At 34.9% G+C, this 13016-nt stretch overlaps 4 protein-coding genes across 6 annotated transcripts; 2 read left to right on the top strand and 2 right to left on the bottom strand.

Annotated features, from left to right (window-relative positions):
* Positions 1 to 75: 75 nt before the first annotated feature.
* RpL13A (ribosomal protein L13A) lies at positions 76 to 1856 on the top strand. The gene is made up of 6 exons (XM_012370282.2): positions 76 to 197; positions 636 to 766; positions 868 to 977; positions 1167 to 1312; positions 1527 to 1649; positions 1731 to 1856. Exons 1-6 carry the CDS (start codon positions 177 to 179, stop codon positions 1812 to 1814), a joined length of 615 nt encoding a protein of 204 aa, XP_012225705.1. The 5' UTR covers positions 76 to 176; the 3' UTR covers positions 1815 to 1856.
* Positions 1857 to 1897: 41 nt separating this feature from the next.
* Positions 1898 to 3809, bottom strand: Polr2M (RNA polymerase II subunit M). Of its 2 annotated transcripts, none has more exons than XM_012370280.2 (6): positions 3657 to 3809; positions 3425 to 3546; positions 3142 to 3333; positions 2784 to 3042; positions 2351 to 2713; positions 1898 to 2244 (listed from the first exon to the last, which is right to left on the bottom strand). In XM_012370280.2, exons 3-6 carry the CDS (start codon positions 3291 to 3293, stop codon positions 2023 to 2025), a joined length of 996 nt encoding a protein of 331 aa, XP_012225703.1. In that variant the 5' UTR covers positions 3294 to 3333; positions 3425 to 3546; positions 3657 to 3809; the 3' UTR covers positions 1898 to 2022. The 2 variants fall into 2 exon arrangements, with proteins under 2 accessions (XP_012225703.1, XP_067211385.1); XM_067355284.1 differs by having other exon boundaries at positions 3142 to 3315.
* Positions 3810 to 3966: 157 nt separating this feature from the next.
* PIG-C (phosphatidylinositol glycan anchor biosynthesis class C) lies at positions 3967 to 5807 on the top strand. Its single transcript, XM_067355285.1, has 2 exons — positions 3967 to 4176; positions 4249 to 5807. Exon 2 carries the CDS (start codon positions 4318 to 4320, stop codon positions 5179 to 5181), a length of 864 nt encoding a protein of 287 aa, XP_067211386.1. The 5' UTR covers positions 3967 to 4176; positions 4249 to 4317; the 3' UTR covers positions 5182 to 5807.
* On the bottom strand, positions 5447 to 13001 carry Nup205 (nuclear pore complex protein Nup205). 2 transcript variants are annotated; one of them, XM_012370268.2, is made up of 10 exons: positions 12713 to 13001; positions 12173 to 12333; positions 11600 to 12016; positions 11134 to 11425; positions 10338 to 11060; positions 6997 to 10251; positions 6667 to 6917; positions 6285 to 6524; positions 5993 to 6194; positions 5447 to 5885 (listed from the first exon to the last, which is right to left on the bottom strand). In XM_012370268.2, the coding sequence occupies exons 1-10, from the start codon at positions 12720 to 12722 to the stop codon at positions 5668 to 5670; spliced, it is 5769 nt and encodes a 1922-aa protein (XP_012225691.1). In that variant the 5' UTR covers positions 12723 to 13001; the 3' UTR covers positions 5447 to 5667. The 2 variants fall into 2 exon arrangements, with proteins under 2 accessions (XP_012225691.1, XP_012225692.1); XM_012370269.2 differs by having other exon boundaries at positions 12805 to 13001.
* Positions 13002 to 13016: the final 15 nt, after the last annotated feature.

The raw sequence follows: 13016 nt of genomic DNA, 5'->3' as shown, positions 1-13016 counted from the left end.
AGCAAAACGAAAGACAAAGAGCAAGAAATAATACGCAAGAAGTACATTGTAGATCAGGCCTAAAGAAAAATTTCACCACAGAAATCAATCTTAATGTTGGTCATCCTGTGTCACTATGGTGACTTCCGGTAGAAGGTGGCATCGGCCATTTAGATCTTTTCCACCGTGATACCGGGATGACTGGTTTCAGTGAGAAGGTTCGTATTCAAAGATTTGATATTTTAGGTAGCCAAAATATCTTTTGCGTAGAGTATATATGTGGTCGTGATTATTTAGCATGAGAAGTAATATATAAGTTCTTTAATAATTGTTCGAAAAAAAAGAATTATGCGAAAACTTTGATTTGCCTGAACCATGTTATACACGTGTCTATGGCGGCGTCCATACTTCGTATGGACATATAAAAATTCATGTATGCAATGAAATTCATATTTAATGGCATCAATTTTGCAATAACGCTTTAATTATGTTTTTGATACGATTTATTAAGATGTGTATCATGTGTATGCTTGTTTAATTCCGGATCCATAGAATGTGTGCATTAAATTTCACGAATATCAAGGATGGAGGCGATAACATGTGCTACGTAGAGATTGACTTTTTTCCTCTCGTAATTGAAAATATTACAATTTCAGTCAATATTAATAGATGGCCGCGGCCATCTATTGGGGCGGTTGGCTGCTATTATTGCCAAAACTATCCTGCAAGGCAATAAAGTTATCGTTGTACGCAGTGAACAATTAAATATAAGTGGTAATTTCTTCAGGTTTGTAAGTTCTCATTATTAGAAAGATTTAATTTTAAATAATTTATATGTTTTATTAAAATAATTAAGAGGTACAACAATGTAATATTATCTGTTTTCAGGAATAAATTGAAGTTTATGTCTTTCTTGCGTAAGAGATGTAACGTAAATCCTGCACGAGGTCCATTTCACTTCCGTGCACCTAGCAGGATTTTCTGGAAAACAGTTCGTGGTATGTAAACTTGTAAATATATTATTGCTATCAATATTGATGATAAAAATCTATTATACATGATTACACACAACTTACCTACATTATTTGAGAAATAATGAAAAAAAAAAAACATTTTATGAGCCTTAATTTGCACATATTATTTTACAATGCAGCAAGTGCAAGGATATTGAAAAGATTTATTTGCAGGTATGATCCCACATAAGACACAAAGAGGAAAAGATGCTCTCAGGCGGTTGAAAGTTTACGAAGGATGTCCATCTCCTTATGATCGTAGAAAGCGCCTTGTTGTACCTGGTGCCATGAGAGTGATGTGCCTCAAACCAGGCAGGAAAGTAAGTAATATATATCTAAATTCTTTTCTAAGTTTGAAATATTATTTTTCTTATTAAAAAAACAATGATGGTATGGTAATTTGCGTCTGAGGTTGGTCAGTATGACCTTGTGTGATGTTATTTTAAACTGAGTCACTAAAATTTCATAAAGAATAATTTAATATATTAATTATATCAGAAATGTGGATACTAACACAAACTTTTTAATTTTTAGTACTGTCATGTGGGTAGACTGTCTCACGAAGTTGGGTGGAAATACAAGGCTGTCGTTCGTACATTGGAAAATAAGAGACGTGTCAGAGCTATCCTTGAAGTCCAAAAAAGGAATGGACTTAAGGTAATTATACGTCTAAATTTTATAATTTTTTGTCTTTCAAATTTTTTCAAATGTATAAAGATATTTATATTTTTTTTACAGAAACTCACAAAACAAGCGGGCGAATCGGTTAGCAAAGCTACTGCACCATATACTGAAATCATTAATAACTTTGGATACAATTAATCTAAATGTTGTAAAAACAATAAAGTCTTTTAAACATCCTAATTTCAACTATTCTTTGACTTGTAAATTTACTAAAAGTATAATTTAGTAACTCAAAATGATATTAAACTTTATTATAAGAAAAATAACTTTCTTTATAAAAATAAATTAATTTATAGTACACTTTTATAGTACACATATAATTGTTTCTGCAAAAGTATGACAATTATTAACTTTCCACAGAATCCACAGTAAACACTACTGTGCCACCTTTGTCATTGTCTTCTTCATCATGTACTTCATTTTCCTCATCGTCAGACGAAGAAGATGAAACTGAACCGTTCATATGTTGTTGTAAACGATAACTTCCAATGTTTCTTGGAGCAGTACCAATATTATGTAATCCTATTTGACTAGCCAGACGTTCCACTGCATGTTTTGCTTGAATTTCCTATCAAACGCAAAACATACAAAATATTAACTTAAAATTAATGAAAATACATAAAAATAATGCTAGCCTTCTAAAAAACTTTGAAGATTTTGAAAATGTTAAACACCTGTAGTTTTTCGGATTGTTCCTTTTGCAATTTTAAGGATTCATTAAGACTTAAGACCTTTGCTGCTCCATGAACTATAAGAGGTGGTGTAGCTGCTGTGACCTCCCAGTTTTTATGCAGCTTCCTTTGTTTCTCCTTCATAGGATTATGCACATCACTTTTAGTCGTTTTATATGGCCTAAATGGTTCCTTCTTATTTATTTCTTCTGCTTTTTCTACTTTATCAACGATATATTTTACATGTTCCACATCTAAAGGACTTGTTTTGAAGGATTCTATTTCTGTTATGTCTTCTGGCTTAATAAGACTCTCCTCAGGAGCTAAATGTATAATCTTTTTTTTATGAACACCACTTCCTGTGGGCTATCAGAATACAATAAATTATTACAGCAATTAGCAATAATTATTACTGACATATTTATATTATACTAACTTGTGCTAGTATTTTTAATGGATTATCCTCATCATCACTATCTAGCTCAATTTTCGTTATACTTTCTTCATTTTTATCATCATATTTTCCTGTCCATTCTAATTTACTCATAGCTGCTTTGCCTTCTGATGCTATATTAAGCTGCGATAGCAAATTAGCAGCTCTTTCCATTTCATTTTTATGCTCAAGTTCTTCTAATATCTTGTTATAAAAATTTATAATTTTTTCTCCTTTGTCAGGAAGATTAGAAATAAATTTCCTACAAAGAAAAAGTGCTAGATTAAGAGAGATTAATTAGTGTTTATTAGCGACAAATTAGATTAATTAACGTTAAAACACAATATTCATTTCTTCTTACTTATTAGCAAGAATTTTATTCTGTCTTTCTAAAAGCTCTTCCAATTCAAATTTCTGTTTCTTTCCTAAATCATTGATATAGCCTTGGCTTTCTTTTTTTGAAGGAGGAAGTATATCGCCAGGTATTCTTTTAATTATATTATTCGAATACATTTTTTGTGTATTTATTCAATTTCTAGAAATGGAAAAATTACTGTGGAGAAAATTAATATAATTAAAGGTTATGTTTCTTGTAAACCAAGTAAATAGTTATTTAAAAAATTATTTTTTTAAATTGTACATACATATCTTATATCCTTTAACTTATCACCTTGGAAACAGCAAATAAATTTGTAACGCAACGTGATATTAAAAGTCGATGCGATATAAACTGATGAAAAATACTTTTGGCATGTGTATATATTCACTGTAAACATGACATGATTAATTATTTAAAATAACTAATAAGATGTATTAAACGTATGTGTTGTATTTAATTTGCGCAATAAACAGGGATATTATAGCAAACAAACAAACTTTTCAACACAATCAGCTTCTAAAACATTTCACACAGATGTTGTATCAATAATGATAAAACAGAGACGCGGCCCCGCGTAAACCGCAATGGAGGAAATACACACACAATCAAGAGCCGCGTACAGAAAGGAAACAGCAATAGTACGTCTACTCTTTTCTAGTGTGCGAAGCTAGCCGAAGCGCGGAGCCCGGTCTTTCACCACAGATATTAGAGGTTTGTTCTTTATAGCTGAACTGGCTGCACTAGTTCAGAGTTTATCTTTTTCCCTCCACATTGGAAAGAGAAAGATAAACTCTGAACTAGTGCAGCCAGTTCAGCTATAAAGAACAGACCTATTATCGACCTATTACTGTCAAAATGTGCACAAAATAGGTTATAAACCAATAAAAGAAAAAGAGATAATTATGTTTCAAATAATTTTCTGAAATATAATTTTGTGTAAATATGATTCATATAGCATTTATATATTTATATTGTTTTCTATACATTCAAAATAATATTCAATTTTCTCAAGAAGCGGTGAGTAGATATTGCACATTTATTAATTATTATAAATAAGTGTAAGAATAAAAATAAATTTTAATATTACAGGATTCTACTTGTGTGTGAGGCGTATATAGTTTATAGATTTATTTAAGACTTTTTATAGAAACAGAAGTTATGAGAAATTCTAGCATTTCTATCGAAAATCCAGAAACTAACAATATGAAAGAAACACGATGGCGAAAAAATTTATACGAAAATTATGGCTTGCCGGACAATTACACAGATAGTTCCTTCTTAAAACAACTACGTAAAAATATAAAACCAAATAATGTGACATTGGTAGAAGCTATAAATTTGGGCGCTAGTATATCTATACAATTAAGCATTGTGATATTTTTTGTCATCATATTTATTTGGTTAAATAACGAGTGGATTACACCTAATGTTATTGTAATAGCAGGAGGTATGCTAACAATTCTTGGATATTTTATTTATAATATAAAAGTACTTGATCGGCCTGTAAAATTAATAAGAGATTTGTGGATAGTATTAATATTTCTTACATTTGGTTATATATTATCGCCTATCTTAAAAACTTTGACAGAAACAATCAGTACAGATACAATTTATGCTATGACAATATTCATGTTCTTGACTCATTTAATATTTAGCAAATATGGATCATCACAGATCTCTTTATCAGATTCTTTGTCCATAACTTCTTCAATTTTTGGATCATTAATGTTGGCTTCTAGATTAGCATCGCCATTACATGCTTTTTCACTTTTAACAGTTTCAGTTCAATGTTTTGTACTATTACCATATTTACTGACAGGAATGAATAACAAAATTGTTATATCAACCGTTCTGCCAATTGGTATTATATATTTACTTTTATTTATTTCACAAACATTTTCGTACGTTTTTATTATTGCTATAATATTTATTCATTTTATTTGTCCACTTTGGTATATCAGATGCCAAAAATATAAAGATAACATTTATGGTCCTTGGGATGAAGCAATAATTGCTTCTTAAAATGGATAGAATTGATTTTCATCACAATTATTAATCATAATTTATATAGAAATACATATATACATATACATATGAAACTGTACTTGTAAATCTACCAATTTTTATTTATCATGTTTGCATATGTATATATTTATACATATCTAATTTATATATACTAACATATATTACGTATGTAAATTAATTTATAGATTTCGAAATAAAGGTACTATTTGTATATTTTTAAATAAAAATTTATATGACCCATGTAATTATATATATTTTACAAGAATATATTTTATTGCATATTATATATGTCAAATAGAAAAAGAGAACACACATGGAAGCATATTAATCTAAAATAAATCTATTAACAAATGTTTTACAAATAATGCAAAAAAAAGAAAGTGAATAATTTCATATATATAGTTTCAATTTTAAGATAAAATGGGATCCGCATTTAAAAATTGAAACTATGTACGTGATTACAATTGTTACAATTAATCTTCATTACTTAATAATTATAAACTGTAATAGTCTTTTAATTCGTCTTATAAGAGCTTCGATAAAGCTACGATCTACTGTTGCATATTCGCTATGTGTTGTGTCCAGTAATTGTGTAATAAAAGCATCTGTAAATGTAGAAACAAGTCCTTGTTTTAATTCCATTAATGTTTCTGACGAGACCTTCCACTCTATCATACTGTCATCGATGCCACTTGAAGACACTATAAACAAACATATGATTTTAAATAGTTAAACGAATAAAAGTTATTTACGCATTATAAACGCGTAAACACACATCCATTATTGATTAAAAATTAAATATTCTAACCGTGCATTCTTTGGGTTTGCCGTGATATCACTTGCATAGTGTAAAAGTCTATATGACTCCAAAGAATATATAAAGTATGCTCTATTATAAGAGAGCAATATTTTATGCTTTGTCGCTTATCCTTTACCCAACGATTCAATCGTTGTTCGACAAGCAGTCGTTGCTTTCCTATATCGAGTTCCACCTCGTTATCAGACATATACTGAAAATAAGATCAATCGTGTTAAATTTCTATGATATTGTGTATATGTATATATGAGCAAATTTTATTGAAAGTTTTATTGATACTAACTTTCTTTAATTCCGCTGTGCTCATGTCGGCTACCACTTGCGTTTTCTTTATTAAGGAGTCGAGGTGAGGTAATTCAGTGTGTAGCAAATTTGTTACAGAAACTAATTGTTCGACTATTGTGCCCAAATGCACTCCACCAGAGATATCTTTTATTTTGTCTTGCCGTCCTCCAGGTTTCAGCGTTAAATGAGGATCGAATAATACATTTCGTATTTTCTGATCCATACGGCTATGTTGCATCTGAAATGACGATACGAAATGTACAACGTGACATTAGAAACTTCAATAGATAACAATTTTAAGCAAATTTTTAGGTATTTCTAGCCCATCACTTTGTATTACATAATAGAATCATGTTATATAATATACTATAAAACCTTACTTGATTACGTGTATATAACATGATGTTGGCGACTATCTGTATACAAGCAAGATATTGTTGGTTTGCTTCAGCCTGCTGGTAATTATGATTCATCGGAATCGATTGCAATTGGAATTTGTGCAACAACGACAGCATCAATTTTTGCAGCCGGTACAAATGAGCTCGCAATTCCCTCATTCCAGTACTATTCTCCAATTTATAATCATCAATATTTGTCTTCGCCAATTCCTCATCCACGAGTTTGTACATATCTGCAAAATAATATTCATACTATAATATAATTATAATGTAACTAATATATGAATAGTCTATGCGCTTTGCAATACAAACCTATATTAGCGGATCTGGATATAACACCGGTGAGACATGCAATCTCCTTCAAGAAAAGCACATTAGCGTGCGAGAATGCATTTCTTAGAGCCATTTCTACGGTATCTCTGTGACTTTGTAGAAATCCGCAGACTTGCACGGCACAGGATTGATTTTCCGTTCCCAGCGTGGTGAAGAGAGCGTCGCAGAGGTATAAAGCTGGCAAGAAAATTTGTTGATAGCGTTGTCCCACCGACGGTATAAACGAGTAGTCGCCACCTTCGAAACCGATGTGCACGTCAGGATGTTGATCGAACACGCACATACTTGACATGCAAGATAAAATCTTATTCTCCAAGAGACTCTCGGCACCCAGTCTCGTCGATGCCATTCTGCAGAAAATTGCCATCTTCGCCTCATACAGGTACAAAGGTCGCAGCGTCTGCGGTTCCGGTTGCAGCATACACCGCAACAGATTGTCGGATTCCAATAGGCTGTCTATCATATGCTTCAAGTAGCCTCTACTCGCCAAGTAGATCATCCACGCATTTTCGCAATCCAATTCCAAGATCTTGTCTAGGCAGGACAACGCAAGCATTTTGCACACATCGTGTCCACCTGAGCAATTGTGGCACAAAATATCCATCAGCTGATTTCCGAAGCTGTTGATGACTTGAATCGTCGCGTAACGTTGCGAGCGTTCCTGCACAGGCATGAGCCTGTTCAGCGAACTGTCCAGTTGGCTGATGTACATTGAGTCGATCGCGCTTATGTACTCGGACTTTTCCAAGCCGACGATACTCAAGAAGTTCAACAAGGCCGCGTAAAGATGCGTCACGACTTTCTGCGAGGAAGCGCCGGCGCTTATGATCCATTGTAAAATGTGACTTAGAATAATCTTCATCATCGTTGTGTTTGACGGCGACGACGGCATCAACTCGTCCGACTGAATCACGAAACTGTTTCGCAAGTTCACCAACAGCATTAAGACAGTGCCGGATACTAGCGTCTTGATCTCGCTCAGGGCTTCGCAAGATGTCATCTTCTGCAGCAAGTCGTGGGACAAGTTCAACAGGAGATTTTGCCTTTGAGCCGCTGGTAGTTGTTGATTGGTCGCGACGGAGAAAAGTATCTCCGTAGTTTGGCACCAGCCCTCCACGAATTTAACGGTCGCGTAAGACAGAACCTTGGTCTGATTCTTCTTCAATGCGTGTGCAAGTATAGATTTTACTTCTTGCTGCATGAGCTTGCGTTGGGTGGCGGTTGCGCTGCTCTGCGTGACTGTCAGTTCCTCGGTGATGAGAGAATGCAGTTTTCTAATGTCAATGAGCCGTGGACCGCCCATTAACGCGACTGGAGTGCTGCACTTGCCCAAAACCATTTCAATCTGCGACGGATCAAAGAATTCCCAAGACTTTGCAGGCTCCAGGTACAACTGGAAGTCGATGTAATGCAAGAGATCCATGAGAAGCTTCTGCGACGGTGCAATCTGGTCTTTGTCCTGATTGAAATTTCCCACCAGTCGTTGAATCAGGGACGTCTGTAGACTACCTCCAGCGACTCGCAACTCGATAGCTGCTATTTTCAGTAACCAAGACATACAGCCGAGCTCGGTCGATCTGTTTGGTCCTTGAAATGGTAATTTTGAGAGATGCCTCTGCACGAAATCCTGATTGCTCGTGGTACGTAGAAATCTGAGAACAGGTGTCGACGTTTTGCTATTAGCTGCCAGTGTGTGAAGATAGCAGTAGCAGGCTTCGGTTATCTTGTCGCGACCGCGGTCGAGAGATTGCTCTAAAATGCCCAAGATGGAGTGCAGACAAGTGCGTGGGAATCCCAGGATTCCCGGTTGCTGGATCACAGTCTTCCTGATGTCTTTAGTTATCTCAAAGCCAAGTAAATAATGCGCGAGATTGGGCGCGGGTCGCGTAATACTGTGCATCATGAAGAGCAGAATTCTTTCTTTGCAATTTCCGATTTGTTGCCTGCCCTGCTCGCCAGCTGCCTCGTCGTCATCCTCCGAGATATTATCCGCGTCTAGGCACTCGACAAAGCCATGTCTGATATTCGTCGTCAAAGTGGAAGTCGCCGTGAACGTTGACAACAACTCGGAATCTGCTCCGGGTTCGTTAGTCACGCTGTGAATAACGCTAACAGCCACAAAAGCCTGCTTCGGCAGCCACGAGTTGTAGGATACGTATTTCACGATGTTAATCATGTGATCGGGTTTGCCCGTGCGAGGATTTACTCCGAGCAGCAGACGCGACAATCCGGTCGTAATTTTATTCACGGTTGGTATGGCGGTCAACTGCATCATGTAATTGTTTTGCATTTTCAATCCACGCTCCAATATCTCCAAGCAATGAAGACTGCAGCTCTCCAGATAGTCCTTTCCCGGAAAACTGACGTAGGTATCGAAGTGTTTACAACCTTCGTCCAGGATCAACAATATTACACTCAATAACTCGGAAGCGGTGTGCAATTGAGTCATCAGATGATATCCCGGGGCCGAATTGACCAAAGTAGAATCGCCGCCTTGCAACTCAACTTTACAGCCCACGAAATCTTCGACGTTTGGCTCGTACTGCTTTATCAACTTCGAGAATATCTTCAAGCACGCTTCCGCTACCTCCCACTTCTCGGCGGGATTTTTATACGAGCGAGTGTGGAATCTCAGAAAGACGGTATTAATGATGAAGTGTAAATACGGATCGAATCCTGGATTTCGCTGGCCCACGCCCAACAGGCGTGGTATTGGGAAATTCGTGAGCACATCTAATAGTTCTAACACGGCGCGTGTCAACGGATACTCCTCGTTCCTGGATTCGATCTCTTCCAGTTCCGTTTGCACGCCTCTCGGCTGATAACTGCTCGTTGTTGGTATAGTGGAGAGGATTTGCGCCGCCTCCAAACTCTGCCAAACAGTGGAAGAACTTTCGGGAGATTTGGCCAGCGCCGCGAGAGTTCTCACTAGCACACCCTTCAGCGGTATCGGCATTGCGCAGCTGACCAAGCCGATCAAAGACGGCAAAACTTTCCAGCTCGGATGATCGCATATTGCAACTCTTGACATTTCATCGTTCCTGGCTATCACTTGGACGACCAATAATACTGCTTCCAGACCCTTGACCTCCTGAGGCATGATTCCCTTTGGATGACATCTTTGCCTATACACTGTATCTTGACTAGGAGGTAATTCTTGTCTTAAATTGTAATAATATCGGCTTAAGGAATTGAAGAAATGATCCCATGAAATCGTTGCTGAACCGGTTGATCCTGTACAACAGACATATTTATCATATATAACTTCACTGCGAAAGAAATGTTAATTTATAAACAGTTTGTTTGGATAATGAACTTACCATTGGGTTTAAAAAAGTTGAACGCGTGTCTAGCAGCTTGTGGCGATGAGGCGAGAGATGCAATCATCTTCATATACGGAACAAATATACCTGCTGGCAATATCTCTCCGGCGAGTCGCACAAATTTAAACAGGGCAACTTGTCTAGAGGGCAAACGGCTGATGTACGCAGGAGCTGATACATGAGTTGTATCAGTATGATGGCACCAATAATCCATAGCTAAATTTAATTTTAACGGATCTTTCTTATACAGTTCCGCCACCATCAGCATCAAATATTCAAAGTGATTATCTAGATTCATCGGAGGTTCGATGCCTTCTTGCTGAAACGCTTGGATCAAACGCATGGATTCATCGGCGCGACTGCGCAACTCTTTGACTTTGACTGGCATTAATAATATGAAATCGGAGATAAGCGTGTGAAAATAGCGAACGTAAAATTCTTCTTGATAAATGCAACTACTCTTGAACAAAACCTCAGCCATAAAATGAAAAGCTTTGTTAGCTAAGGCTGCTTCTATCAGTATTTCATCTTCTGTAGTGATGTTCTGTGTCTGGTACTGAGTGCTAGTTGTTTTAATTGTAATCACAGCTATTGCCAAAACAAACTGTATTACTCCTCGCAATCCAGCACTTTCCCAATTTATATTGGTCGATATTAATTTTTGATTCAATTCTTCCAAAGTTTCCCTCTCTGTTATTAGCGGCATTGAACTAATTAATTCTGAAAGAAATATTAAAATAATTAATGTAACAATTGCATATTGAGATACTAATAATAAAACATTATGCTGTACCTTCGCCGTTTTCACGACTGTGTAAAAAGCTGAAGTTCAGGGCATTCAAAACAGCCATAATGAGTGCAAGTGTAACTTTGTCAGGTCCTCCTTCGCCTGCTTCAGATTCAACTTGGCGTGTTTGCAGTATAGATAGTAGACGAAATAGAATTGTGTTCGGTAGAGACGATTGAGCAGACCATAAGTACAAAATATCAGCTAAATCTTGTCGTGTGTCATTGTATAATTTCATAACCATTTGATGATGTTTTGCTCCACCTAAAGCTCTATTTTGTTGCAGTAGATCTTGTTCCTGTATAAAATTTTGCAGAAATTAATGCATTTTGATCCAAATATTTACAAAATCTACAGAGAAGTTAAAAAAAAATATCAATTACTTTTTTAAAAATTATTAATTCTATTCAGTTCTTTATGAAAAAATCTTATACGGCATTTTTATTCTTATTATTCTTTTTCTATGTAATACCTTAGTAGGATCCATTTCTTCTAATAAAGACAAAATTCTATTCAATAGGCCATCTTCTTGCAACTTATTCGTATAGTCTGTAATATGTCTTGTGAGCGCAACTGGTGCATCTACTGCCCAACTATGACCAATGCGAGTATGCACCAAAGTCCTTAATACTGATGTCAGTGCTTTCCTTCCATCGTAATACAGAAGAATAGCTGTTAAACCACGTGTTAATCCAGGATGATGTGGCATTTGAAGTTGAGCAGTACAGAGAAGATCCAATGCCATAAACTCATTCAAGTCATACATATTTGATATGATAAAAGTCTCATCAACTAATTCCTTTGATAATATTTGATGACCCAAACCAGGTAGTGTTATACCATCTGTGACTCCTTTCTCAATTTCTTCACGACTCTTCATATTTTTTGGCTATAATACATAAAAAAATACAATATTAATATATTTCTATATACTGGAATAAATTATAATTTGAATTATATAGTATGTATGTGTTGTATATTATTATAATCTGATAAAAATATTAATTTTGTATTATTATATTATATATAAGCATACATTACTTACTGGATTCTTTAAGATGGTAAGAAAATTTTGTCTATGATTTCTCAATGCTTCTGTTAATTCATGATACTGTGGGTCTTGAATATCAGGAACTGATATTAAATATTTCTCAACAAGACTTTGAAGTTCTTTATATGGAGTCCACATATCTTCTGTTGTTTTATCTGCATACAAAGATAGTTTTTAAAGCTTTTAAAATTACTTATAAATAAAAGTATTAAAATAAATGCAAATATTAAAATTTTTAATATAAATTATAAAATAATATATAAACGTTTCAATATATCGTTTATTACTACAAAAGTAAAAAAAATGCATATCGTTCAAACAATACATAAAGCTCAGAAAATATATGTGAAATTATCTCAATTAATAAAAAATATAAAGTTTCTTAATTCTCAATTACATGCATTTTATTATTACTATATCATTACTATATAATTTGAGAAACTTTATTCAGACATTTGTATAAACGATTATTTTTTTAAGAAATCATAGGTTAAGTCCGCCGCGTGATATGTCGTATGGTTGGATATCAATTACCTTCGGACATCTTTTCACGTTAAGAACGACGTTATATAAAAATAAATTATAATAAACAAAGCACTATAATTAGATATACAATGCAGCCGTACAAATCTAAATTTTGTGAAACATAAATACCGGTCAACACCGGTTTTCTGGCGGGAACAAATCTGAACGAGTCATAGATGTCACAAATCAATTAAAGCATCGAGTATCGGCAAAGTAGATGAGACAACATAAGTTCGCTTTTACTTCTGCTGCAATGAAAATGGTCAATAATCTGAGGTGACCAATGAACGATAAGGCGTATATATAATTAAAC

This window comes from Linepithema humile, chromosome 5 (assembly GCF_040581485.1).
Source record: "Linepithema humile isolate Giens D197 chromosome 5, Lhum_UNIL_v1.0, whole genome shotgun sequence".
Lineage (NCBI taxonomy): Eukaryota > Metazoa > Arthropoda > Insecta > Hymenoptera > Formicidae > Linepithema > Linepithema humile.
Note: the sequence above shows the minus strand (reverse complement) of the source record. Positions and strands in the feature narration are given on the sequence as shown.